Source organism: Tiliqua scincoides, chromosome 2 (genome assembly GCF_035046505.1).
Source record: "Tiliqua scincoides isolate rTilSci1 chromosome 2, rTilSci1.hap2, whole genome shotgun sequence".
In the NCBI taxonomy this organism is placed as follows: Eukaryota; Metazoa; Chordata; class Lepidosauria; order Squamata; family Scincidae; genus Tiliqua; species Tiliqua scincoides.
The window spans coordinates 246128866-246153263 of NC_089822.1; the positions used below are offsets into that span (position 1 = coordinate 246128866).

At 44.9% G+C, this 24398-nt stretch overlaps 2 protein-coding genes, 1 non-coding gene and 1 pseudogene across 3 annotated transcripts in view; 2 read left to right on the plus strand and 2 right to left on the minus strand.

Annotated features, from left to right (window-relative positions):
* The first annotated feature begins 307 nt into the window (after window positions 1–307).
* LOC136642493 (5S ribosomal RNA) lies at window positions 308–424 on the plus strand (annotated as a pseudogene).
* A 1254-nt stretch (window positions 425–1678) lies between these two features.
* LOC136643381 (U2 spliceosomal RNA) lies at window positions 1679–1870 on the minus strand. Its single transcript, XR_010793992.1, has one exon. It is a non-coding gene; the product is annotated as a U2 spliceosomal RNA (small nuclear RNA).
* Window positions 1871–4661: 2791 nt separating this feature from the next.
* PDHB (pyruvate dehydrogenase E1 subunit beta) lies at window positions 4662–16239 on the plus strand. The gene is made up of 9 exons (XM_066616243.1): window positions 4662–4826; window positions 6560–6667; window positions 7243–7305; window positions 7446–7481; window positions 7604–7889; window positions 8439–8549; window positions 11299–11390; window positions 14812–14953; window positions 15724–16239. Exons 1-9 carry the CDS (start codon window positions 4707–4709, stop codon window positions 15867–15869), a joined length of 1104 nt encoding a protein of 367 aa, XP_066472340.1. The 5' UTR covers window positions 4662–4706; the 3' UTR covers window positions 15870–16239.
* Window positions 16240–16425: 186 nt separating this feature from the next.
* PXK (PX domain containing serine/threonine kinase like) overlaps window positions 16426–24398 on the minus strand; it is a 59593-nt gene continuing 51620 nt past the window's right edge. The window contains 2 exon segments of the mRNA XM_066616242.1: window positions 16426–17308; window positions 17310–17452. Of these exon segments, the coding sequence (XP_066472339.1) occupies window positions 17189–17308; window positions 17310–17452 (263 nt within the window). The 3' untranslated portion in view covers window positions 16426–17188.

The following is a 24398-nucleotide window of genomic DNA, read 5'->3' on the forward strand; positions in this document are numbered from 1 at the left end:
TCAGAACCAAAAGTTATTATCTAGAAAGAAAGATGCCAGGGCTTAAAGATATCCCAGAAGCCTCTGCCCACAAAAACTAACTTGTAGAGATGTGCACTTGAAACTCACTGGTGAGGAAAACACACTTTAGATATACAGTGGGGTACTCATCTCCATTATTTTTCATGTAGGTTCCATAGGCAGAGATTTGCCCTTTCAAAGAGGTTTGGGGGTTGAGCTAAGGTCAGGACTAAAGGAATGGGCATCCTGGCATGATAAACTCCCCAGCACTTCTCCTGCAAGCAATTAAACAAAGTTGTAATTAAGCAATTACAACTGTTACCCTGCACATGCCCAATCTCGTCTGATCTTGGAAGCTAAGCAGGGTCAGGCCTGGTTAGTACTTGGATGGGAGACCGGCTGGGAATACTGGGTGCTGTAGGCTTATACCATAGTCTTCCGAGACTGAAGGTTGCCAACCAATTAAACAAATCTCAAGTTTCCTTCCCTCCAGCGGCCTCATAAAAAAAATAGCTGGCTGGTAGGCCTGTGCTCACTTCCTTGTGCAGGAGAGAGCAGCTTATGGCTCCCTTTTCATAGTGCAGGGCTAGCTGTGGGTGGCTTCCCTTCACTCAGTTAGGAGGGCAAGTTAGTATTCTGAGTGCTCATTGGCCCCTCCCCTCTGGGGTTGGGAACAGGCTGGTTGTGGTTCCCCCATCCTTGGGCTGAGGAGCAAACTGGTTTCTCCAACTGACGGTGGTGCGAGATGTGTTCAACATAAATGTCTCACAACCATTGGATGGTGTTAGACTCCAGCAGTTTGGACATGAGGTTGAAGTAGTGCTGCACACATCATAAGCGCTTACTATAGATAAGACTTATTCTTAGGGTCCCTGATAAGGAGGATGTGGGCAGAGACCTCATATCCTCTCTGCTTCAGCACATCCACCAGGGTTTATGTGTTTTTGGTGCTTGTGTTCCCTGGCCTGTGCCATGGCTTCTTTTCAGTTCTTGAATGGAATGATGACATTGACCATGGTGATCTACTTCTTGTCCTAATCGCAGATGACAATGTGAGGTCTTAACTGGTTCCCCACCCCAGCCACTGTTCAGTTCAGGGAGATAATTCCTTTTGAAGCATGGATGGCATTGACAAAATGCTGCATTACATCATGCTGATGTTACCAGGCTGCTGAGTGGGGTGCACTGGCAGCTACAGAGGATGTGGGGCATGGTCTCTTTGGAGTGGCTGCACCTGCAGCAACGCTTGTCCCTGTTGTCTAATTTGACTGTTCCATTGAGGGGGACTACTCTGAGTCACCACAAGACATGAACTGGTTACTGGCATCCTCCTGAGAGGTAACTTCAAACACCTTACCCTGGTCTGGTGTTTTTTTTCCCCTTAGGCTGTAGCTGTATTTATCACAGGTATTGGTTTTCAGGGCACCCTCCAAATTGCGGGGGTTCTCTACAGAGCAGTGCTAGTCCAAATTATCCTTTTCCTTGATCCCATGCACCAGTAGTATTCTTAGCATGGGACCACAGGAAGGACTGCTGCAGAAGTATGCTGGGGTGAGTTTGCAGACCACGGTGGGCTGTTGTGGGCTGTTATGGGCCAGTTCAGTCACAGGCTCATTTTTTCCCCCCAGAAAACAAGAACATACATAATCTATTATTGAACATCAAATATTTCCCCAAGGGGAAGTGCACCATTCCTGGAAACACTGCAATACCAGGTTGATGCATGGAGTGGTCAAAGCAAGCTCCTGTTCCATCTCCTAATTCCAAAAAACACAGTTAATATAAAGTTCTCAAATAGAGAACATATCAGATATTATGCTGATAAGAACAGGTACTACACGTGATCTTAGCCATAAGGCCGAGAAGCGATGCTGAATGTAGCCCAAAACCCACTCCTTCAATATTTTGATGTTATTCAAGCCCTCTGGGAATGATACTACACTCCAAAGTACCTTTGGCCAAAAGTTCAACTCTTGGTTTGTACTCCCCCCACATAGATTCCACCAACAGTATTCTTTTTGCCATTTGTATGGAACGACCATTCTACAACCAGTTTCATCTCAGAATTTGTGGAGTATTCCCACTTGGCAAATCCCCAAATTTGTGGTATTGCCTAATATTTGCATACCCTGCCCACTGTCCCATTAATGATGATCTGCACGATGTAGAGGTAGTGCATGGCAGTGACAGCTGGGGGAGCCCTTGCACTGGCAATTTATCCAAGCTAGGCTAAGCTGCCACTTCTACACAAATTTATCCCTGTGTTATGTCTCATTGAACTCTGTGGGACTTACTTCTCAGTAGGCATGCATATGCTTCCATGTAGTTAATATGAACTGCCCCAACGTATAGCTGTTTTTTGTCCCTTAAAAACAAAATCCCAAAGGCACAGGGATACCCTTATGAGGACCTCCACAATGTCTCAAGGTCAAAGGAGAATGTTTCTCCTTCCCAAACAAATGAGATTTTTTTTCCTTGCTTACTTCATGTTTTCCTGTACTTTTGGTTGTCTTTCATGTTTTCTGACAACAAAGTGAAAACGCCAAAGAATCCACATACTATAAAACAGACAAGAGAAAGAATCGAAAAAAGGTTTCTATCAGTTCATCAATCTGATTTCCATTTTATTTTTTAAGAGGGGGGACAAAAACCAGTAAAATTGAGGCAATTTGCATTAACCTGCTTTCAAAATTGATTGGGGAGTGGGAAGTTAGGGTTTGACCAGGAGGAGCTCTGGTCAAATGCCCATGCCCATCAGAGCACCCACACAGTTGACCCCTGAAGCTTGCTGTGACTGCAGTGGTGAGGTGGCTGTAGACTATGCCCTGTGAGCAAAAGTGGAAGGAGTTGGGCATCCTTAGTTTGAAGAAGAGACATTTAAGACATGACATATTGACCAATAAATGAGGGGCCCTTGTGTGGAAGATGGAGTGAATTTGTTCATAGCTGTTCCAAACGGTAAGACCCATTCAAGTGGGTTTAAATTACAAGGGAGATTTCAATTAGGAAGAACTTTCTCACAGTAAGAGCCGTTCAGCAGTGGAAAAGTGTGCCTCAGAATGCAGTAGCCTTGCCATCATCCAAGATCTTTAAGCAGGGGCTGAATGTCTATTGGGGATGTTGTAACTATGTAGTTATTGACAGGGGCTTGTATTGAATGATCTTGTGGGTCCCTTCCAAGTCTGTGATTCTACACTAGTGTAGTGATAGTGGTGTTCACCTGCCTCCTTCACTTCTGGGATCTGAAGGAAATAACGTAGAGAAGGAAGCATAGAGGAAAGAAAAGTGGTGGGCTAGAGTGTCTTGCAGACACTTTGAGAGCCAGGATGGTGTGGTTGTCTGGGAATTCGACTCAGGGCCCAATCCTATCCAATTTTCCAGTGCCAGTGCAGCCATGCCAATGGGGTGTACACTATATCCCTTGGTGGGAACTAAGTCACAGAGGCCTCCTCAAGTTAAGGGAACATTTGTTCCCTTACCTTGGAGCTGCATTGCACCTGCACCAGTGCTGGGAAGTTGAATAGAATTGGGTCTTAGACCAGGAAAATCCATATTCAAATATCACACCACAATAAGCTCCTTGGAGGCAGAGGGATATAAAAATGTGAAAAATAAATAAAAATAAATCTCCACCCAGACAGAACCTCACCAGGTTGGCCTTGGGCCAGTCATTTTCTTTCACCAACACCAGAAGCAGGGGACATCCACTGAAACTGACTCTTGGCAGAGTTAGAACATATGAAATAAAATATTTCTTTACTTAGCGTGTGATTGGTCTGTGGAACTCCTTGCCACAGAATGTGGTGATGGTGGCCTAGATGCCTTTAAAAGGGGACTGGACAGATTTCTGGAGGAAAAGTCCATCACAAGTTACAAGCCATGGTGGACATGTGCAAGCTCCTGATTTTAGAAGCAGACTACCTCAGAAGGCCAGGTGCAGGGGAGGGCACCAGGATGCAGGTCTCTTGCTGTCTCATGTGCTCCCTGAGGCATCTGGTGGGCCAGTGTGAGATACAGGAACCTAGATGGGCCTTTTCCTGATCCAGTGGGGCTCCTCTTATGTACCTCCCTGTCTTGGTCTCCCTTCCCCAGTCCTGGGGAAGTTGTAGAGCTCAGACCTACTCAGAAGTAAATCCCACTGTAGTCAATAGGGCTTGACTACAATCCTATGCATGCCAGCTCAGAAGTAAGCCCCATTATAGTCAATGGGGCTTACTCCCAGGAAAGTGTGGATGGGATAGCACCCCCAGAGCCCAATCCCATGCATGTCTACTCAGAAGTAAGTCCCCTTGTAGTCAGTGTGGCTTACTCCCAGGTAAGTGTGGCAGCACCAGGCAAAGGAAGGCAGCAGCGGACACCCCCTGCAGGCGCCTGCAGGTCTTAGGCCAACCCCGTGTCCGTTCAGGAAGGCTCAGCGCTTCCCCACTGCCCCAACTGACCACCGCGGAACCAGCAGCGACCCCGTGAGGGAACGCTGAAAAGACAGGCGAAGCTACGAACGTGCTGAGGCTTCTTGAGCCAAGCGGCTTTCCGTAAGCGCCGAGGCCAAGCCCTGCCAGGGCTTCCCAACTGAGGGCGGAAGTGACAGCCCGCCGCGGCGTCGCCTCGAATCCCGAGAGCCGGCGGGCACTTCCGCCCCGTTGCTAGGCTACGTCACCCGGGCAGGGAAACGCCGCGGAGCGTTCCAGGTGGAGGGCAAACCCAAGATGGCGGCGTGTGCAGGGCCTGTGCGGGGCTTGCTGCGGTGCGCCCAGTGGGCGGGCGCGGGAAGGTTTCCCGGGCTGCCTCGGCGGGGCCTCCACTGCTCTGCGCCCGCCGCCGCCCAGGTACGAGTGGCCGTGGGGCAGCTGGACCCGAGGCCGCAGAGGGGGGGGCGGGGTCACCTGGAAGGCTCAGGCCGGAGCGGGGAGGGCGCCGCGTGTGCTGGGAGGCTCCCGTCACTGTGGGGCTGGGCGCTCCAGCGACTTCACCCCTTGGGCCTCCTGGACGCCCCCAGTCTGGGTGAGGGTTGCTTTCTGTGGCTCGTGCCCGGCCCAGCGGTCCCCAGCCAGTGGTGCGGGTGCCACCAGTGGTCCTTGAGGGGGGCCTCCCTGCCTGGCACTCCCCTGTGCCCCCTTCCCTGCGACCCCTTTCCCAGCAGGGCCTGGGGGCACGAAGCAGTTCTTGGCATGGGGGGTGCTGTGCTGTGCTGGAGAAAGCTGCACTTCTTAGGGTGACCAGATACAGAAGGGACGGAGTGCCAGTGGCGTAGCTGGAGGGGGGTGGGGCACTCAGGCTGGCATCGAGGCGGGCAAGCGACCCCTCCCTTCGGAGCCATTCCCAGCAGGGGGAGCAAAACGGAGCTGCTAAAAAGTTTGAGTAGCACTGCTTTAGGGTCATGGCTTGGAGACAGGGGACTGACAATGCAATCTTAAACACATTTATTTGGAACTAAATTCCAATGTATGCAGTATTTTACACATGCACACACACGACTTTAAAAAAAGAAGAAAAAGACTGGAAATCAAAATATTAATAGGTAATGAGGGGGTAAATAACCCATCAAGTCCTTTATTCATTTCAAAAGCCTCCCTGTGTTGCAAGGCTGTCATGCAGCTGTCACGACAATCTAGCATGCATTCACAGTTCACTGGAAGGCCAGAGCTCTTGGGGATATGTTGGGTCGGTAGCAGTTATGTTAGGGCAACTAGGTCAGAAAGCAAAAATGTCAAATGTAAATATTTTGCAAGTAAATATATTTCTAGTAACGTGAGTATGCAAAAGCAATTTTATTTGTCCTTTTGATTCATGCTATGATTTTACTACAATGTATTATGTCAGTTATTTCCTTTACACTGATCTTACTTTTCTAAAGGATAGTGCTGGCTTTCAGAGAGACTAGTAGGCTCTTTGTAGGCGTCATTCAATAACTTTCTGATCGGTGTGGGAATTGTGAGTAGGTTTTAAGACCTTCTGATGGGATAAGTAGACAGTTGGCAGATTACTAAGAGTTCAGTACTGTAATTTGCAGTGCAAAGCAGAAAGGAGCTTGTCAAGATAAGCATGGTATCAAGCATGTATCTTCTCTGATCTTGAAGGACAGGGGAGGAAATATGGATGCTTGGCATGTTAGTTGATACAGGGAAACTGAGTCTTAACGTCATCTCCCATAAGTTTTGCCTTGGGTGCTGTGTTACTATTTGGAAAAGAGATCTTCATTGATGTTGATGGCCTGCTGAGAATATCTCTTTCAGGATAGCAGTGAAAAATGCAAAACAAACATTAGGAACCATGAAAGCCGCACTGCAGAAAGCAGGAATGTTCATGGTTGTCACTTCTCAAAAATCTTTCTTGCTATTATATATATAGCATTACACCCTAGTCAAACCAAACCCCTCTCATTCCCTCAGTGCTTATCTAAGGCAGAAATCCCACCAAGTGTTTACTCTTTGTCAAAGATATTGCCAAACCAAACTTCAAACCAAAATACTATCCCTCCTAGATTACACAGTGGGATTTCAGCATAATTACTGTCAAGTAAATGGTTTGTGAATTGTAAACTAAATATGTGTGTCAACAGGTGACTGTCCGTGATGCTTTAAATCAAGCCTTGGATGAGGAGATAGAGAGAGATGAGAAAGTTTTCTTGCTGGGGGAGGAAGTTGCTCAGTATGATGGTGCATACAAGGTAAGAGCTGCATACTTAGAATACCTAATCCAGAGGTAGCAAACATAAGGCCCGTGGGCCAGTATGGCTCCAGAAGCTCTTTATCCGAACCAAATTGGGCTCTCCCAGCACCAACCTTTCAGCAGTGCTGCTCTCCCAAGCTCGGGGAGGGATAGAGAGAAAGAGGCCGCAGAAGGCAAGGATCGCTATGGGGGAAGGGACAGACCAAGAGGAGTGAGAGAGGGAGATGCTGCCAAGGCCCTGAGAGAGCCACCCTTTCAGAAGTGATACCTTGGTAGAAGCGGCACTGCTGAAAGGGCAGCCTATGTGATAATTGGACTCCTCAATATCTTAAAAATATTATCAAGTTTTGCATATTTTTTCTTCTATCATTTGCAGCTAATGAATTGCTGCTTGAGAACAAAGTGCTCATTTCTGGCCATCATCTGCTTAATGATGTCACTTCCAGCCCTCAGCAGGTGCCGTGAATGTTATTTTGTCCACTGTATGAAATGAGTGACATCCCTGACCTAACCTCAGCACAACTTACAAAGGCATAATTAGCATAAACTGAAAACCCTTTTTTAAATCTACAGATTAGCAGAGGACTTTGGAAGAAATATGGTGATAAGAGAATAATAGACACTCCTATATCAGAGGTATGAAATTGACACTCATCTTAAATGTCAGTTTTAGTACTTATTGGTTAGGACTTGGCTGAAAATTAAGTTCCGCCAGTTTCAATGACTTATTTTAGGTAATTGTAATTAAATTTTCAATCTTTTTTTTTTTTTAACAGATGGGCTTTACTGGAATTGCTGTTGGTGCTGCTATGGTGTGTACCTCCACTTGTGTGTTTATTTTTTTAAAAAGCATTTATAAAGAATGTCTTAATTTACTTTTTTAAAGTTTAAGCTGGTGATAGCTATTAACACAGTTGCTACTCAATTTTAACAGGCTGGCTTGAGACCTATTTGTGAATTCATGACCTTCAACTTCTCCATGCAAGCTATTGATCAGATTATAAACTCAGCTGCCAAAACCTACTACATGTCTTCTGGTTTGGTGCCTGTCCCCATTGTCTTCAGGGGTCCAAATGGAGCCTCAGCGGGAGTTGCAGCCCAGCACTCCCAGTGTTTTGCAGCTTGGTATGGGCACTGTCCTGGACTGAAAGTAGTCAGCCCTTGGAGCTCAGAGGATGCAAAGGGCCTCCTTAAAGCATCAATCCGGGATGACAATCCAGGTAAATGAAGCTAAGAAATCTGTGTGAGTAGTTTCTCAAGCCTATTAAATTAAAGGCTTTTGCAGGTCTGTCAAGTTCCAGGTCCAAATCTCACCTGTGAAATCTGCACTGTGCTGAGACTGTTCAACATTGCTGTGAGGCATCAGAGTAGAACACCTTTTTCCAGAGAAGAGTGAAAATGCTTTCTTTTTGTTACTGTGTTTTCAGAAATTCAGTTGAACTGTCTTGCCAGTTTTAATTATCTGCAGTTGGTGCTTTTTGCCTTTTGGTTTTTGAATTAATTTTTTTAGGATTGGATTGCTTTTCATTATGAACTTTAACTTTATTGAAAATGACCTTGGAAACTATTTTAACAGAAAGGTCCATGATGCATGTTCTTTAAAGCAGAATTTGAGTTTGGTTTTTACAGGTGTGAAAGAGGGTTTTGGAGATTAAATTGGCACTTCAGGTATTTAGGAATTTGGAAGTATAGAAAGGATACATGAACTTGAGTGGTATAGAAAGGTGAAAGAAGATATGTGGTTATGGCTCTTTCTATTCCTTTTGTAGTTGTAATGCTGGAAAACGAACTGTTGTATGGTGTTCCCTTTGAGATGTCTGAGGAAGCCATGTCAAAAGATTTCATTGTTCCTATTGGAAAGGCTAAGATAGAAAGACCAGGTAAGCAAACCTTGACAAGTTTCTGAAACAAGAAACAAGTTTCTGTTGATGTACATCCAGCTCTGTGGTGTTCTCCAGTGTCATAGGGTTACAGCTCGATCTTACTCATGTCTGCTCAGAAGTCCCACTGTTTCCATTGGGGCTTAGTCACAGGAAAGTGCAAGTAGGATAGCAGCCTGACAGCCCAGTCCTGAGCTGCCCCAAGTGTAGGGCTGCTGCGGTATCCAGCACGCCTCGGGCAGCTGCCGCCAGCTCCTTGAGAGAAGGAGACTTTCGTCCCCTTCCCCCGAGTAAGGGAAGTAGCCCTGCATTGGGGCAACTCAATTTTGTGGTGGCTCTGGAGCCGGCACAGAATCAAGGAGGCCTGACACAGAGCTCAAGATTTGGTGGAGGTGAGCTCTGCCGGTCCCTCCCCGCCCCCTACCCCCCTCCCTGACTTCCCCACTCACCTCCCCACTGCCCAACAATCCGGGTGAGGGCCAGGTGGCAGACTACTGGCCTCCCATCAGCACAGGGCCAGCTCTGGTGCTCCAGCACTAACCCTCACAAATGTGCTTTATGGCATGTTTGCGATGGTTCATGTTGGCAGTGAGCGGGCATTCTGAGTTCAGGATTGGGCTCTCTGCCTCTTGCCTTTGGAACAGAGTATCTTAAAAGGACAGCACTGTAAGCAAAACATATACAGGCGTGCCTCTGTATCTACTGGGGACCCCCCCCCTTGCAAATATGGAAACTACTGATAGGGAGGGTGCTATAACAATAGATGCCTCCCGCATGTCCATTAACTTTGTTAAATAGTTTACTGTGGTGAACTTTTCTTGTATAAACAAGTCACTGTAAGCATTTAAGCTTATAGCACCACAGAACAGGCTGCTGACTACCCAAATACTTGATTAAACAGAGCTAGTTTAATGAAGCATTAATCAAGTGTTAAAGCTAAACAGGAAGCAGTTAACGTCCGCTTCCTGTTTAGCATGGGAGCTAGTTTAAGTAAGCATTCAGAGCAGCCTGCTCTGTAGCACTATACACTTAAATGCTTATAGGAACCTGTTTCAACTTTGCCCCAATAAGCTGTTTAACAATGTTGATGGGCGCAGTGATCCATAAGTACAGGATCTGTGGATACAGGGTATGCAGGCACCCAGAATTCTGACCATTTCTGTTGCATATTAGTGAACTGCTAAGAACACATTACAGTTGGTACCTTTGTATCTGTGGGAGATCCATTCCCGGACCCCCTGTGGATATTGAAAGCCACATATTATCAAATCAGCAGTTTTCAAGCCATCGGGGGGGGGGGAATCTATGGGTTCAGCATCTGCGGTAAGGCAAATCGTGGATGCCAAATCCACAGAGGCCCCACCTGTACAGGCGTGACCTTCCATATCTGCAGGGGGTTCCATTCTGGGGGGAGCGTAATTCCAAAACAGCAGATACAGGAAACCTAATAAAAATAGTGTCCCCACCCAGTACATCCATCATAGTACCTTTCTTTTTCTGTAGTAGCTCTTGCAATGTCAGTGATACTTGCTTAACTGAAGAACAACATGTAGGCAACCAGCTCCTGCTTCCTGTTAAAATTCAATTAATCTCCCTATAGCATGCAGACTGGTTGCCTGCATGTTCTGTTTTTCAGTTCAGCAAGAAGTACCCACCCTGCAAGTGCTACTACAGAAAAACAAAGGTGCTGTAATGGACACAGGGGAGACCCCCCAGATCCACAGATATGAGGGATGCCTGTACTTGAAATGACCTAGTCTTCTGTGTTAAAGTGTATGTTCTGATATATTGAGATGGAGAGAAAATTGGTTCTGTCTGTACCAATGGGGAACACTCTATAGAGTTTGGAGTGCCATCACTTTTGTTAACCAGCAGTTTAGTTGACTTGGGGGATGTCAACATATTCCGTAGCCAGCACTGAATCTTGTAGCCCAGGGCTTCTCAAACTGGGGTGTCGTGACGTCCCACCCAGAGGGCCCTGGCCTTTGTCCCCTTAAGGGGCAGAGGGACTGGCATGTACTTAACAGTCCTTGCAGCAGTGTCCTGGGGATGTGGGGAAGCCCTGTGCAAGCGTCTACAGGGCTCCCCAGCCCTCACTCCGCTTTCACTTTCTGGAGGCTGGGGAGCCCTTCAAATACTAGTGCAGGACCCCCCAAGGACGCTGCTGCAGGCACTGGTAAGTACATGCCAGTCCCTGCAGCCCCCTTAGCGTCACTGCCTCCCCCCGCCCCCACCAAGAGCCCCATCAAGCGGCTCCATGAGAGTTTGAGAACTGCTGTTGTAGCCTAACCCCTTCTTACCAGCTGCTCTATCTGGATTTGCTGGGGCATCTGCACCTGAAACACCAGTGGTTTGGAGATTGGCTTGGTGGGGTCCCCTATCACGCACATTTTCTGTTTTAAGGGATTACCATTTTTGTAAAGATGGCAACAATGGATTTGTAAGGTAAAGGAATGGAACGTACCTTTTCCCTTGCAAGTGCATGCATGTACTCATAAGTTTAAAGTTTTGTTAGTCTTTACATTTTAGAAAAATAAAGAGCACTCTGTCTATGTATGTTTTGAACCTACTAGCATAAACACTCACTAGTAAGTCATTTATCATCACTTAAAAGGTGGACAGCGAGTCTTCAGCTTAACAAATACAGCATGGTGGTGGCAGCGGCTACTATGTCCTGTGCTTTAAAGTACCTGCATTCTTGAATTAACCTTGTGACAATTCTCAATCCTCACCAGCCTCTGTGTTTCAGGAACCCACATTACCTTAGTGTCTCACTCACGATCTGTTGGCCACTGTGTTGAAGCAGCCGCTGTTCTTGCCAAAGATGGAGTGGAATGCGAGGTGTGTTTTGTCATTACATAGGATAGTTTACTATCAATTCTAATCCTAACTACCTACTCCACAGCTAGCAAATATATGCATTATGTCTTAATGACAACTCACTATGTACATTTGGATGTACTTGGTTTGCAGCACTGGACTACTTCAGCCCAATCCTATCTTTTTCCCCGCCATAGCACGAAGCTACACCAAAGCAGGCTGTGCTGCATGCTAGCGGGAGGCTTGGGTGGGGTGAAATATTTTCCCTCATGCCTCTGTAAGACATTCAACCTCCCATAGGTCTTTTCAGACTTATGCTACCTCTTTAGCTGGTGCATCAGCTGTCACCAGAGGGGATAGCATCCCATGTAAGTCTCAACTAGGTGACACCCTCTCCTGCCTCTAACATGGCCCCAGCCCTCCCCCCCCATCCTGCTGACTTACAAGGGTTGGCAGGGCTCTTCTTTGTCACCACCGTGCCCAGAGTCCTCCCTGCTGTCTGTGGCAGTGGCCAGAAAGTACATGGTTCTGCATGCTTCCGGATCAGCATTTGCAATGCCATAAAGTGCATACCACTGCCGGAACTCTAATTCTGGTGGCAGTGGCGCCCAATGCGATTGGGTCTGAAGTCACAGCTAACACAAGACAATATTTGGAGGCATTTGGAGCTTCATCACTTCTTGTGGAGTAGAAAGGGCGCTGTCTCTAAAGGCAGGGTTGTATACACATTGCATTCAAATCAAATTCTTTGCCAGAATAATCCTTCTCTTGTGGTGTAAAGCTGTGTTAACTGTCCTGGTACACATTTTGCTAATGTTTAGTCCAGGGGTGTCAAACTCATTTCATACTGAGGGCCAGATAGCATTCATGATGCCTGCTGAGGGCTGGAAGTGATGTCATTAGGCAAGAAGTGTTGTCATTAAACAGGTCATAACAAAAAGTAAACACTTTTTTCTCACTTAGGAACTCATTAGCTGCAAATGACAGAAGAGAAAATATACAAATCTTGATCATATTTCAAGATATGGAAGAGCCCAATTTTCATGTGGGCTACCCTTGCAGCAGTAACACCTCAGCACTACTCAGCAGCTGAAAGCCTGAGGGCCACATAAAAAGCTTCCACAGGCCACATCCAGCCCCCCAGGCCTTATGTTTGACACCCCTGGTTTAGTCCATTGACTAACTTGAACATATGAAGCTGTCCAACCATTGATTCACTCCAATTAAGAGCAGCAATCCAAGGGTTGGAATCTCTTAGCCTTGCAGTCTTACCTCCTTTAACTTAAGATGCCAGCATTGAGCATGGAACCTTCTACATGCAAGGGCTGCATGTTCTAATACTGAGCTACAAATTAAAGACCTTTGCCTAAAGAAATTCTTCCAAGTAGTTGGACAGCATTTTTAAAATAAGCTGCTCAAAAAATAAAGGGAACACTTAAACAACACATCCGAGATCTGAATGAATGAAATATTCCTATTAAATGCTTTGTTCCTGACATAGTTGAATGTGCTGACAACAAAATCACACAACAATCATCAATGGAAATCACATTTATTAACCCATGGAGGTCTGGGTTTGGTGTCATACTCAAAATTGAAGTGGAAAAACACACTACAGGCTAATTCAACTTCGATGTAATGTGCATACAGCAAGTCAAAATGAGGGTCAGTAGTGTTTGTGGCCTCCACGTGCCTGTATGACCTCCCTACAACGCCTGGGCATGCTCCTGTTGTGGTGGACAGTCTCCTGAGGGATCGCCTCCCAGACCTGGACTAAAGCATCCGCCAACTCCTGGACAGTCTGTGGTGCAACGTGGCGCTGGTGGATGGAGCGAGACATGATGTCCCAGATGTGCTCAATTGGATTCAGGTCTGGGGAACGGGCGGGCCAGTCCATAGCATCAATGCCTTCATCTTGCAGGAACTGCTGACACAATCCAGCCACATGAGGTCTAGCATTGTCTTGCATTAGGAGGAACCCAGGGCCAACCGTGCCAGCATATGGTCTCACAAGGGGTCTGAGGATCTCATCTCGGTACCTAATGGCAGTCAGGCTACCTCTGGCGAGCACATGGAGGGTTGTGCGGCCCCCCAAAGAAATGCCACCCCACACCATTACTGACCCACTGCCAAACCGGTCATGCTGGAGGATGTTGCAGGCAGAACGTTCTCCCTGCCGTCTCCAGACTCTGTCACGTCTGTCACATGTGCTCAGTGTGAACCTGCTTTCATCTGAAGAGCACAGGGCGCCAGTGGCGAGGTTGCCAATCTTGGTGCTCTCTGGCAAATGCCAAACGTCCTGCATGGTGTCGGGCTGTCAGCACAACCCCCACCTGTGGACGCCGGGCCCTCATACCACCCTCATGGAGTCTGTTTCTGACCGTTTGAGCAGACACATGCACATTTGTGGCCTGCTGGAGGTCATTTTGCAGGGCTCTGGCAGTGTTCCTCCTGTTCCTCGTGGCACAAAGGCGGAGGTAGTGGTCCTGATGCTGGGTTGTTGCCCTCCTATGGCCTCCTCCACGTCTCCTGGTGTACTGGCCTGTCTTCTGGTAGCGCCTCCATGCTCTGGACACCACACTGACAGACACAGCAAACCTTCTTGCCACAGCTCGCATTGATGTGCCATCCTGGCTGAGCTGCACTACCTGAGCCACTTGTGTGGGTTGCAGAATCCGCCTCATGCTACCACTAGAGTGACAGCACCGACAGCATTCAAAGGTCACCCAAACATCAGCCAGAAAGCATAGGGACTGTGAAGTGGTCTGTGGTCACCACCTGCAGAACCACTCCTTTATTGGGGGTGTCTTGTTACTTGCCTGTGATTTCCACCTGTTGTCTACTCCATTTGTGCAACAGCATGTTAACTTGATTGTCAATTGGTGTGGCTTCCTAGGTGGACAGTTTGATTTCACAGAAGTGTGATTGACTTGGAGTGACATTGTGTTGTTTAAGTGTTCCCTTTATTGTTTTGAGCAGTTTAAGTGTTCCCTTTATTGTTTTGAGCAGTGTATATCAATACTTCAACAAAACTCTTTAGATGCAAGTGGTGCTTCTGTAGTGCAGTACATAATTAAAACTTTTATATGCAGATGTTGAATTTAATAATGAATTGATTTTAAACATCATTATCAGTCTGGTGATGGCTGATAATCATGCCAATTAGCTGGGTAAGGTACATGGTCAAGCCTCAACATGGTCAAGCCTCAACTGCTAGAAAGCCTCCTTCCCCCAAATATCTGCTTTTGACTATGCACCAAGCAGTGTCCAGATGCTTGGAAGCATTTCTCCCATCAAAGCCTGGGCACATGATTTTTTTTCTCTTTCAACTGAAAAATGAGATTCTCAGGCTGTTGAAGTTGGGTACACTTAAGGCCATGCCAAAGCTAATTATGTGTAATGCTGGATAGCTGGAAAAAAACTCACGTCTCTGCCCTCACAGGTAATCAACCTCCGTAGCATTAGGCCAATGGATATTGAAACCATAGAATCTAGCGTTGTGAAGACAAATCACCTTGTGACTGTAGAAGGCGGCTGGCCCCAGTTTGGCGTGGGAGCTGAGATTTGTGCCAGGATTATGGAAGGTATTATAGATTATCTGTCATTTTGGATGCTTTGAAGCCAGTCAGCCAATATAATCTTTTATATTGGGTCATTTAGTTATTTGATTTTTCTCTGTAAACCACTTTGTGAACTTTAGTTGAAAAGCGGTATATAAGTACTGTTAATAATAATAATAATAATAATCTTCCACCTGTATTCATGATCTCTTGAGGAAGTGTAAGACAGTTCTATCCTTACTCTGTTAACACTTCCACTCTACCCCATCTGTAGTCGCTGCCATCTCTACAAGTGAAAAAAGGTGTTCCTTTCAGCAGTGAACCATTGCTGAGTCTCAGCTTTAAAACTAAATAGTCAACTTGCAAGTTAACAGAGAATGATACTCAGTTTTTAATCAAATTCTAGGTCAACTCTTTCACAATCTTGCTACTTATTTTTTTTTAGCCTAAATGGAATTGCTAGCTTGCTTATTCTTTTGCCTGTAGCCTCTTTTCATTTTAAACTCTGACCTTACTGCTGTTGTTGAATGTAATTACATCTCCTCCTCCTTGTATTGTAGAAAAGCAAGTAGTGGAGTTTGGGATTGTGTTTTCTAATAAGCTAACATGGGGATGTGGTATTAAAGGAAGGCGAAGGTGATGAAGGATGGAAAGGGTGGGAGGACCAAGTTTGTTGGTTGTGGATTCTCAGTTTCCTTTGAGATCTTTCTGCTTGTCAGGTAGCTACAAAAACTATACTGCAGGCACTGCTGGATGCTTGAGAAAGGGATTTTAATTTCTTATTTTGATTTCAGGTCCTGCTTTCAACCACTTGGATGCACCTGCTGTGCGTGTTACAGGTGCAGATGTTCCTATGCCTTATGCAAAGATTTTGGAGGAGAACTGCTTGCCTCAAGTAAAGGATATAATACATGCGGTGAAAAAGACACTAAATATTTAGGGGGAAGTATGTAGGCTGCCCTTCCAGAGTTGTCTTTAAAATGAATAATGGAATGTATTGTAAACTGTTGTATATGGAACAGCACCTTGTATAGCTATTGAGGAGCAGTGGCTAAGTGATGCTAGATACATATTCTGTTACGAGGTTCTCCCACCCTTTTTCTAAGGAGGAAATAAAGGGAGACTAAAATTGGACTGATCACTGTAAGTACCTGAAGAACTTTCATTGTAAGATGGAGTGTTCCTGGTTATCATTGTACAAGCAAGATCAGTCTTGCTCTGGAATGCTAGCTTATCAAGAAGTAATTTATGCTTATTTTGTAACTTATGGTGCTTGAAATAAAAGGCATGAGTGAAGTTCAGAACTGAAACAGCTTACTCTTAAGTCTAACCTTTTTATGCATGAACTTGATTATGTATGGGCCAGAGAAATTACAATAGGTGCCTTCTAAACTAGTAGAAAAATTAATGTAGTTTGAGGGTCACAGTATCTATACCTTCTGAGTAATGGGTAGCACTATTATGAAGTATTAAACTGTCTTTACTTCTAGCACCAGTGATATTCCATTAACACTTATTTTAATAAAAATATGACTGAGTATATCACAGGTTACATGAACTCTTATACACAATGACATTTTCTGCATAGTAACACACACAGATGTATACTTGACTTTAAAAATGGATTACTAACAATCCTTTAAAGTGCAATTTCGGGGTTTCAGCAAATTGGAAAAGAAAGTAAAACATTAAATTATATAGCTCTTTTTGCATTGATGTTAAATTTGGTTTGTAAATGCTCCATCTTTCCTGCCAAATGAAAAAGCTCAATACCATACTAAGTCCAGATCTAGCTATTCCTTGACTAGTACCCTTTCCCCTTACGAGCATGGTCATGTCACATAAGTCAGGAACAGGTATTTCAACAGTTTTAGAATATTCCATGAACTGAGTGTTCTGCAGGGGAGAGTACAGTCTTTACATCTGAGTAGTGTTAATCTGAACATTATAAAATGAATTTTTAGCAATAATGCAAATATCAGTGGTAGGCTCAGACTTTCAGAAGCTATTGGAACCGCCTCTCAGCTAATGAACTGTCACTGAGCTATTCAGTTATATTCTATTAGAAAAATATTCCTGTCTACTCAGAACAAAAATTCCCTAAAAGTAGAGTTCCTTTAAACTGGAATAGACATTTTTGTCCCCACCCCTGGCAACTTGACGTACTGCTGCTATTCAGTGAAAGGCATTGCTCTAGAAAAAGCTTGAACTGGCTCTAAACAGGCAGCTGTAAAAGATGACCACCAGGCAGCAGCTAAATCAAACTCTTATCTGAGAAATAGTTGTTCCTAGAACACAGAGAAAGTGGACCCAAGCTGGGTTGGTGTAAACAGTTTCAGCTGATTCTGGGAGCACTATAGTCACAGGTTTCCGTTTTCTTCAAAGCTCCCTTCTGGAAATTCTGAATGGAGCTGAGTAAGGCGCCCCGGTTTGTGCTGTTTGCAGGCTGCACTGGCACATCCAAATTAGGAGGAGGAGGGGGAGCTGCTGGTGGTGGAGGTGGTGAAGGAATTGTTGAGGTGCCTGCCGAGGAGAAAAATATATCGTCAAGAGCTGTATTCTATTACAGAGATCTAGAAGAAAAGCTTCAAAATGACAGAACAGATGAATTGGGATACAATAGTTACATGTGCAAAAGAGTGAAGAGACAGTCATGCAACATAAAAAGCCAAAATGGATTTGTTTCCTATCCTAAAAGGTCTTAAGAATGCAAGCATACTGAGAAGAGATGATGGCACACACTATAGTTAGATGAAAATGTTTTATGCAGTAACTAAAGAAGGAAAAACTAGTTTTCCTTATTTCAGGACAAATCCTTAGGCAGAAAAGGATTGCTTGGGGGCTGCCCACAAGTTCATACAGCTGTGGGCTTCAGCCCTTACTCTTTTGGCAGCCATCTATCACCAGAAAATTTGAGCATGTGTATGGACAAGAGATCATGATAACAGCCCAGAGAGATGAACTGCAATCCTCTTTCATTTCTTTCCAAGCAGCAGCTGCTTGGTCACTTCATCTTGGATTCCCACATGTTGGTTGTGTAAGCTACTCTGTTGGTTCTTTTAATGGGATCAAAAGATAGCAAATAAGTTTGCAGTAATCAAACCATCTAAGCTTTCCCTACATAAATGCAGGAAACAGTATATATATACCATCATATGTAAAATACACACAGAACCACGTTTCAGCAGTAAGATGTTCAAAGATGGAGTGCACTTTGTTCCTACATCTATGCAGGAAAGTGTGTGAAATAGTTCTACATTCATAGATTTTGCTCCTTAAAAATACTCTGTATAAGTATGTATGCACAGTTTACTCCTTAACAGTGGTTACCAAACTTTTTAGCACTAGGAATCACTTTTTAAACAACAATCTATCAGGACCCACCTAGGTTTACCAGACTTAAAAAAGATCTAGAAAGAAATTGATTAATGTCATAACCAGAAAAAAGACTCTTAAACATTTATCTCCCTATATTTTCACATGCTTGCAAACTTCAGGAGCTCTGCTCCTTGTACAGCAATTAGCAGCTATCTTGCAAACTGCAGGAGCTAAGTTCTTTGCAGGATAATTAGTGACTACGGTATCTGATTTTTCAGTAGTTTCTGGGCTTGAGGCAATTAGTTATCTGATTTTTCCATCGCCCTTTGGCAACCCACTAAACATCAGGTCATCACCCACTAGTGGGTCCCAACCCGCAGTTTGGGAACCACTGCAATGTATACTTCATAGTAGACCAAATAACTAATCCTGAAGAAGCTGGTTCTTGAGAGGAACGTGCTGTAACTTGGTGTATCATCACAGAGCTAAGTGTCTTCTGTGGCTTCAGTTCTCCCTGTAGATAAGCTATGCATCAATCCCTGTGGTAGCATCTAGAATAACAAGATACCATATATGGATCTTATGCCCCACCTTCCAGTATTAATCTTCTCAAGATGCATCTTTTTCAAGAAACAGTTTGGACACAGCTGCTCGGCCATCAGCATGCATAAAGAGATGCAGAATGGTGATGCATCAACAAGAACATGTAAGTAGTTGTCCCATGTCTACATCCAATTTTTGAATTTAGAAATTTTAAGTCATAACATACCTTTGATGTGGCATCAGCAGTTACAGTAACTCTACCAAGGACTTTATAGCTGCATTTTCACAAGTACCCTCATTTTTCCAAGGCCTCATTCCCATTGGCTTTTTCCTGAGCAGTTTTCTAAAGCTGGCATACCCTCGTATCAGCTGGGGTAAGCACCTATAGATTTGAAAAGATTCCATATGGGCTGCCCTCCCATGGCTCCCAATGAAGATGAAGGGTGAACCTCACAGCTCAGATAAGCAGCTATCTGCAGACACATTTGCTTCATGCATGTAACTGAAGCTTAGTAAGATTTTTTTAAGGGCTTTCCCACTCTAGGTAGAGATGAAGATGCTCAAAACCAGGCAAAACAATGTTAGATTCACTAATCTCAAACCAAATCTATCCAAGACATTTTGTCAGAGTGATAATTCTGATAAAAGGCTAGCCAAAACAAACACAGACATCCTGTCAGGCCTTTCCCACAGAGCAGCCCTTCTCCCCAAACCACAGCCAAGCCCAGCAAGTCACAATATGCTGCAGAGAGAGACCTGGGCAGATAAGCTTCTCCTTGCACAAGATCGGTTTTCTGTGGGCTGCATCCTTGCATCACGAACTTCCCAAAAGATTGTACTAATCAGCATCACCCCAGCTGTGAGAACAATTCCATTCCCCTTTCCACTCCACTGCAGGAGACTAAACTCAGGCTAAGACTGCCAACCTTGCTTCAAATCATAGGCTTCTTGGGGGTGGGGGGTGGGAACAACATACATCAAATGTGAACATTGTCTTAACTTGGTGAAGAAAAAAACTCATAGATTTGGCAGCAAGGGATTCAATTAATTTTTCTTTTCAGAAAGATGCCTTTGAAACATTTGTTCCAGAAACCATCTTTCTAAATGTAATGGTTTTGTTGATTAGTAGATTATGACAAATAATAAAGCCAAAACAACTTGAAATGCGAACACGTGGCAAAATGGATTATAAAGGAGGAATGGCTAGAGCAGAACATGGAGGGAAAGGACTGCAGGCCAGCAGCCTAATACAATCAACTTGCACTGTGTATTAAACTAGTTATCAAAAACAGAAACTCAACAAGCGTCTTTGGGTTTGTGTATTAACCCTCTCAAAGGCATCCAGGCAAGGCAGATGGTAAATACAAGTAAAATTTAAACAACCAGCATATGAAAAAAGGTAGAAGGTAGCAGGGATGGGAAAACCCAGCAGGGTTTGACTCGAGTCCCCGAGTCATCGCCCCCTGCGACTCAGCTTGAAAGAGAATCCTAACTGGGGTACTTTCTGAGTCACCTTTTAGTGACTCTAATGGACTCGAGTTGAGTGTGTGTGTCCCTTTAAGAAGTCAGCCATGGAAAAACCAGGGCTGCTGGGCTGTGTATGTCGAAGCTCTATTTGCTCAGTCCCCTGCTATCTGTAAAGAAGACAGGAGGGGTGGGAGGGACTGCAAGAGAACAGGGACAGAAGTGGCAAGAGGGAGGAGGGTGACAAGCAGCAGCTGGGAGGCTTACCAGGACAACCCAACCCTTGACAGCCCTACTTGGAAGCAGTCCCACTGTAGCCGGTCATTCAGTGAGGGTTGCCTTTCCCCACCAACCATGCTGTGCAAAATGTGATCGCTATGAACTCCTTCCTGGCGTCCTCTCTCCCTGGGCTTTTCAAGCCAATCATAAGGCAAGAACCCTTTGGCTGCTCCTCCTGCCCTTCCTCAGCCAATGGAAATATAAGAATGCCCATCCTTTGTCCAATGACCATCTGTTCCTTCCTATCAGAAACAGGAAAAGAGAGCCCGGTCCTACCTCCCCCCTCACATTAACCCTTACCTGCCTCCTGGCTGGAACCTCCCTGCTGCTTGCCTATCCAAATGCTTGCCCCACAAGATTTTTCACACCGCAGAAACAGTAAGCAAGCACCCCCAGACACAGGCAGACTCGAGTCAGCACACATGGGGGACGAGTGCCAAGTCAGGGGGGCGCTGACTTGAGTCTTGCAGTCTTCCATGCATGCAACTCATGAGTCACCAAGTCACCAAAAAATGCACATTTTCACAACTTGAGTCTGAGTCACTGACGCAAGTTCCCAACACTGGAATGTAGAGATGCCAAATACAAACAAAAAATGACCAAAATAAGATAATTCAAGGTTAGCTGTAAGGTGCTGGGACAAAAAAACACCCAAACACAATATGGGCTGGATAAGGCACACAGGTAACTGAAGTAAAGGCCAACAGGAATCAAAATAGCCTTAAAATGACAGGTGATTTTCTGTACTTAGAACTAGTCATCTTCCTTGCCACCCTTAATTGCTAGATACCATCTTTGGGATTTTATCTATTTATGGATAGAGGTGTTTGAAAACTGTTATTTAATTTACTTAGAAGCAAGCATGTTGTGTTCAGTAAGACTTCAGCTGTAATCCTGTCATACCAGAAAAACACCTCTATGGAGCATTCAGCTTTTTCTGGCTGGGAACTATCTGGCTTCTTATAGCCCTTTTCAGACAACTGCTTTATTGAGCAAAGAAAAGCAGTTGTGACTCAGGTGTTGGAGGAGGATCCAACTGTGTTTCCTCCAGCAGGTGTTCCTACTGAAAGAGTACAATATTTTGTTGTTGGGACAAAGCCATATTTCTCCGGCTAGACTATTTGCGTCACAAGTGGCTGCAGCTGATGAGTTTATGATGTTTTCTGTTTTTGTTGTAAACTGCCCTGGGAAAACTGTATAGCATTCAAAAACTAAAAATATCACTGGCACTAAGTGACACAACTCAAATCACTTGCACACATTTTGTGACTTGGGACACACACACACACACTTTTACAGGCCTAGAGCTGCACCACAGTCGAAGTACTATTATCTAGTTTGTCTGTTGTCTAGTGTGTTCCCTTGAGCATTTGGTGGGCCACTGTGAGATACAGGAAGCTGGACTAGATCGGCCTTTGGCCTGATCCAGTGGGGCTCATGTTCTTAAGGAAGGCCAAAGGAGCGCTCATGAAATGCAACATCACAAAATACCAGCGTGTGGCAATGCTGTCTCTTCCTAGTAGTAAAGCCTTGCCATTTTACAGACACATTTTTATGCTTCGTTCTTTGCAGCTGTGTGATTCACTAGCACAGGCACTCCCATCTTCCTCAGCAGAGACGGGCAAGACTAATCTTACCATCTCATGCATTCCAACTTGATGGCAAAATGAGCTTCTCTCTCCCTACTCCATCGTGCTGGGTCAGGGCTAGTGCTAGTATAGAATCAAAATAAGCTCCAGGGGTTTCTGCCTGGAAGGACTTCAAGTGAAATTATCTGCCAGCACCATGCAGTAAGACTAAACCAAGGACCAGTTAACATTGGAACTTCACTATGCAGCTTGTTCTTTATGCACTATGTTCTTTAGCAGCTTCATTATGCATTTACCAGCTTGTGCGACTCATCTATCCACGCGAGTGGTGTAGTGAGCGAGGTAGCTCATTTCTAAGCTATCACAGTCGGGGCACTCATAATCTCTGGCTGTGGTCAGTTGGAATTGCACAAGTTTCTTCCTCACTTGCTGCAAGCACTTTGGACAAATTGCTCAAGCTGATCAATATGCAGATGTTTAATGTAAAGAAGATAAAATGGGCTACAATGATTATTTCAGCTAAAGAATATTGATTACTGCTGGTACATGCACTTTTACACTACTTAATACATTAAAAAACCCAATTATTTGCCCAAATACATAAAAAAAACAAAAATACACTAGTTTGATAGCAGTACAAGCCTCAATCAATACAATTTAGATGAACTAAATGCTTTAATTGCATATTAAACATTGCCCTTGATTAATTGGTAGCATTGCAGTTGAAGGATATGGTACCTGGGAGCCACACAGAAGGAGAAAGAAGCCTAAAGATATTTTCCCCTCCTAGTTTGTGTAAGAAATCAGCACATTATTCTGCACTTCACAGGATGAAACAATTTGTGCTTTTATCTGCAATCAGCTGAATCTAAAAGCACAGAGTTGAAACCAACAACAATGTGTCTTTTTCCATCTGTGGTAACACAAAACAGCACATTTTAAGCCATTTTAGCACAAGAAGCTCACAGATGGGGCGTCTGCACCTGAATTCAACACCTTCCTGCATTTACATGCAGACTGTAACAAACTGGATAGGGGGGAGATGAGGGTCAGACAAGTAGGAGAGAGTCTCTACTACCTACACATCCCCCCCCCCCAAAAAAAAAAAAATCATGGAAGATTTAACCATCACCACCACCACCACCACACCACCGCATGCTTGCAGCAGGCCAAGGATGCAACTGAAGGCAACAAAAAAGTGTGAGTCCTCAGCCCAGCAGGGCAAATTTTTCTGGCTAAGGGAAAGTGAAGAGTCTGCCTCGGGGCAGATTCAGGGATTTTCAAAGAGGAATGAATTATCAATTAATATATTTTTATGCCATCTTTCTTCCAACGAGCCTAAGGGAGTTGCACTGTCATCAACCACCCTACAATAATCCTGACAGGAACCCTGTGAAATATATTAAACTGAAATGGTGACTGGCACAAAGACCAAGCACGCAATCAAGAGAAATGGTGACTCATCCATTAGAGGCGACTCTCATCCAAAAGAGCAGAACCCCCACCACACAGGACAAATACTAAAGAAGAAAAAGAAGAAGGTGACTGGCACAAAGACACCCAGTGAACCTGTTGGCCATGGTAAGGGAAGGATTTGAAACTGGGTTTCCTCTCCCCAGTCCAAGTTGAACACCATCCACTCAATTATACTGATTCAAATTTAGTTAACATTACTTATGGTTTCCCCATCACCACAAGAGCACTATTTGGCTTTTCTGTTTCAAGCACCAAAATAAGCTTAAGATATCTCCACAACCGTCCAGTTTGCTATGCTATAACTTTATATAAAATGTTTTAAAATTTCTTTGAAACGTTCTTCAGAAGTCAACTGTTCTTTGTTCACCCCCTCCCACCTCCCTTCCCCTACAATTCCCTGCAGCCCTCCACCTATATACTCATGTGGCTGGTACACATTTTTATTTAAGAGAAACAACTTTGACATTTCTTCTGTCCTCAACGGGGTATCTGTACTATCATTTAGGACAGGGGAGCCCAAACCCCGGCCTGGAGGTCACATGTGGCCCTTAGGGGCTCCCAATCCGGCCCTCTGGCCCTCCGGAGTCTTGCTGGAGCCCATGCTGGCCTGACGCAACTGCTCTCAGCATGAGGACGACTGTTCGACCTCTCACCTGAGCTGCAGGACGAGAGCTTCCTCCACTTCTTGCTGTTTCACATCTGTGAGGCAGCAGTGGCAGCGAAAGAAAGGCTGGCCTTGCTTTGTGCAAGGCCTTTTATAGGCCTTGAGTTACTGCAAGACCTTCATTCATTCATATAAG

Bases quoted from the DNA above. Each gene is read 5' to 3' on its own strand.
- PDHB (XM_066616243.1), top strand. From the start codon at position 4,707: ATGGCGGCGTGTGCAGGGCCTGTGCGGGGCTTGCTGCGGTGCGCCCAG. The intron at 7,306-7,445 runs GTATGAAATTGA...TTTTTTTAACAG, and splicing joins TAGACACTCCTATATCAGAG to ATGGGCTTTACTGGAATTGC. The intron at 7,890-8,438 runs GTAAATGAAGCT...TTCCTTTTGTAG, and splicing joins AATCCGGGATGACAATCCAG to TTGTAATGCTGGAAAACGAA.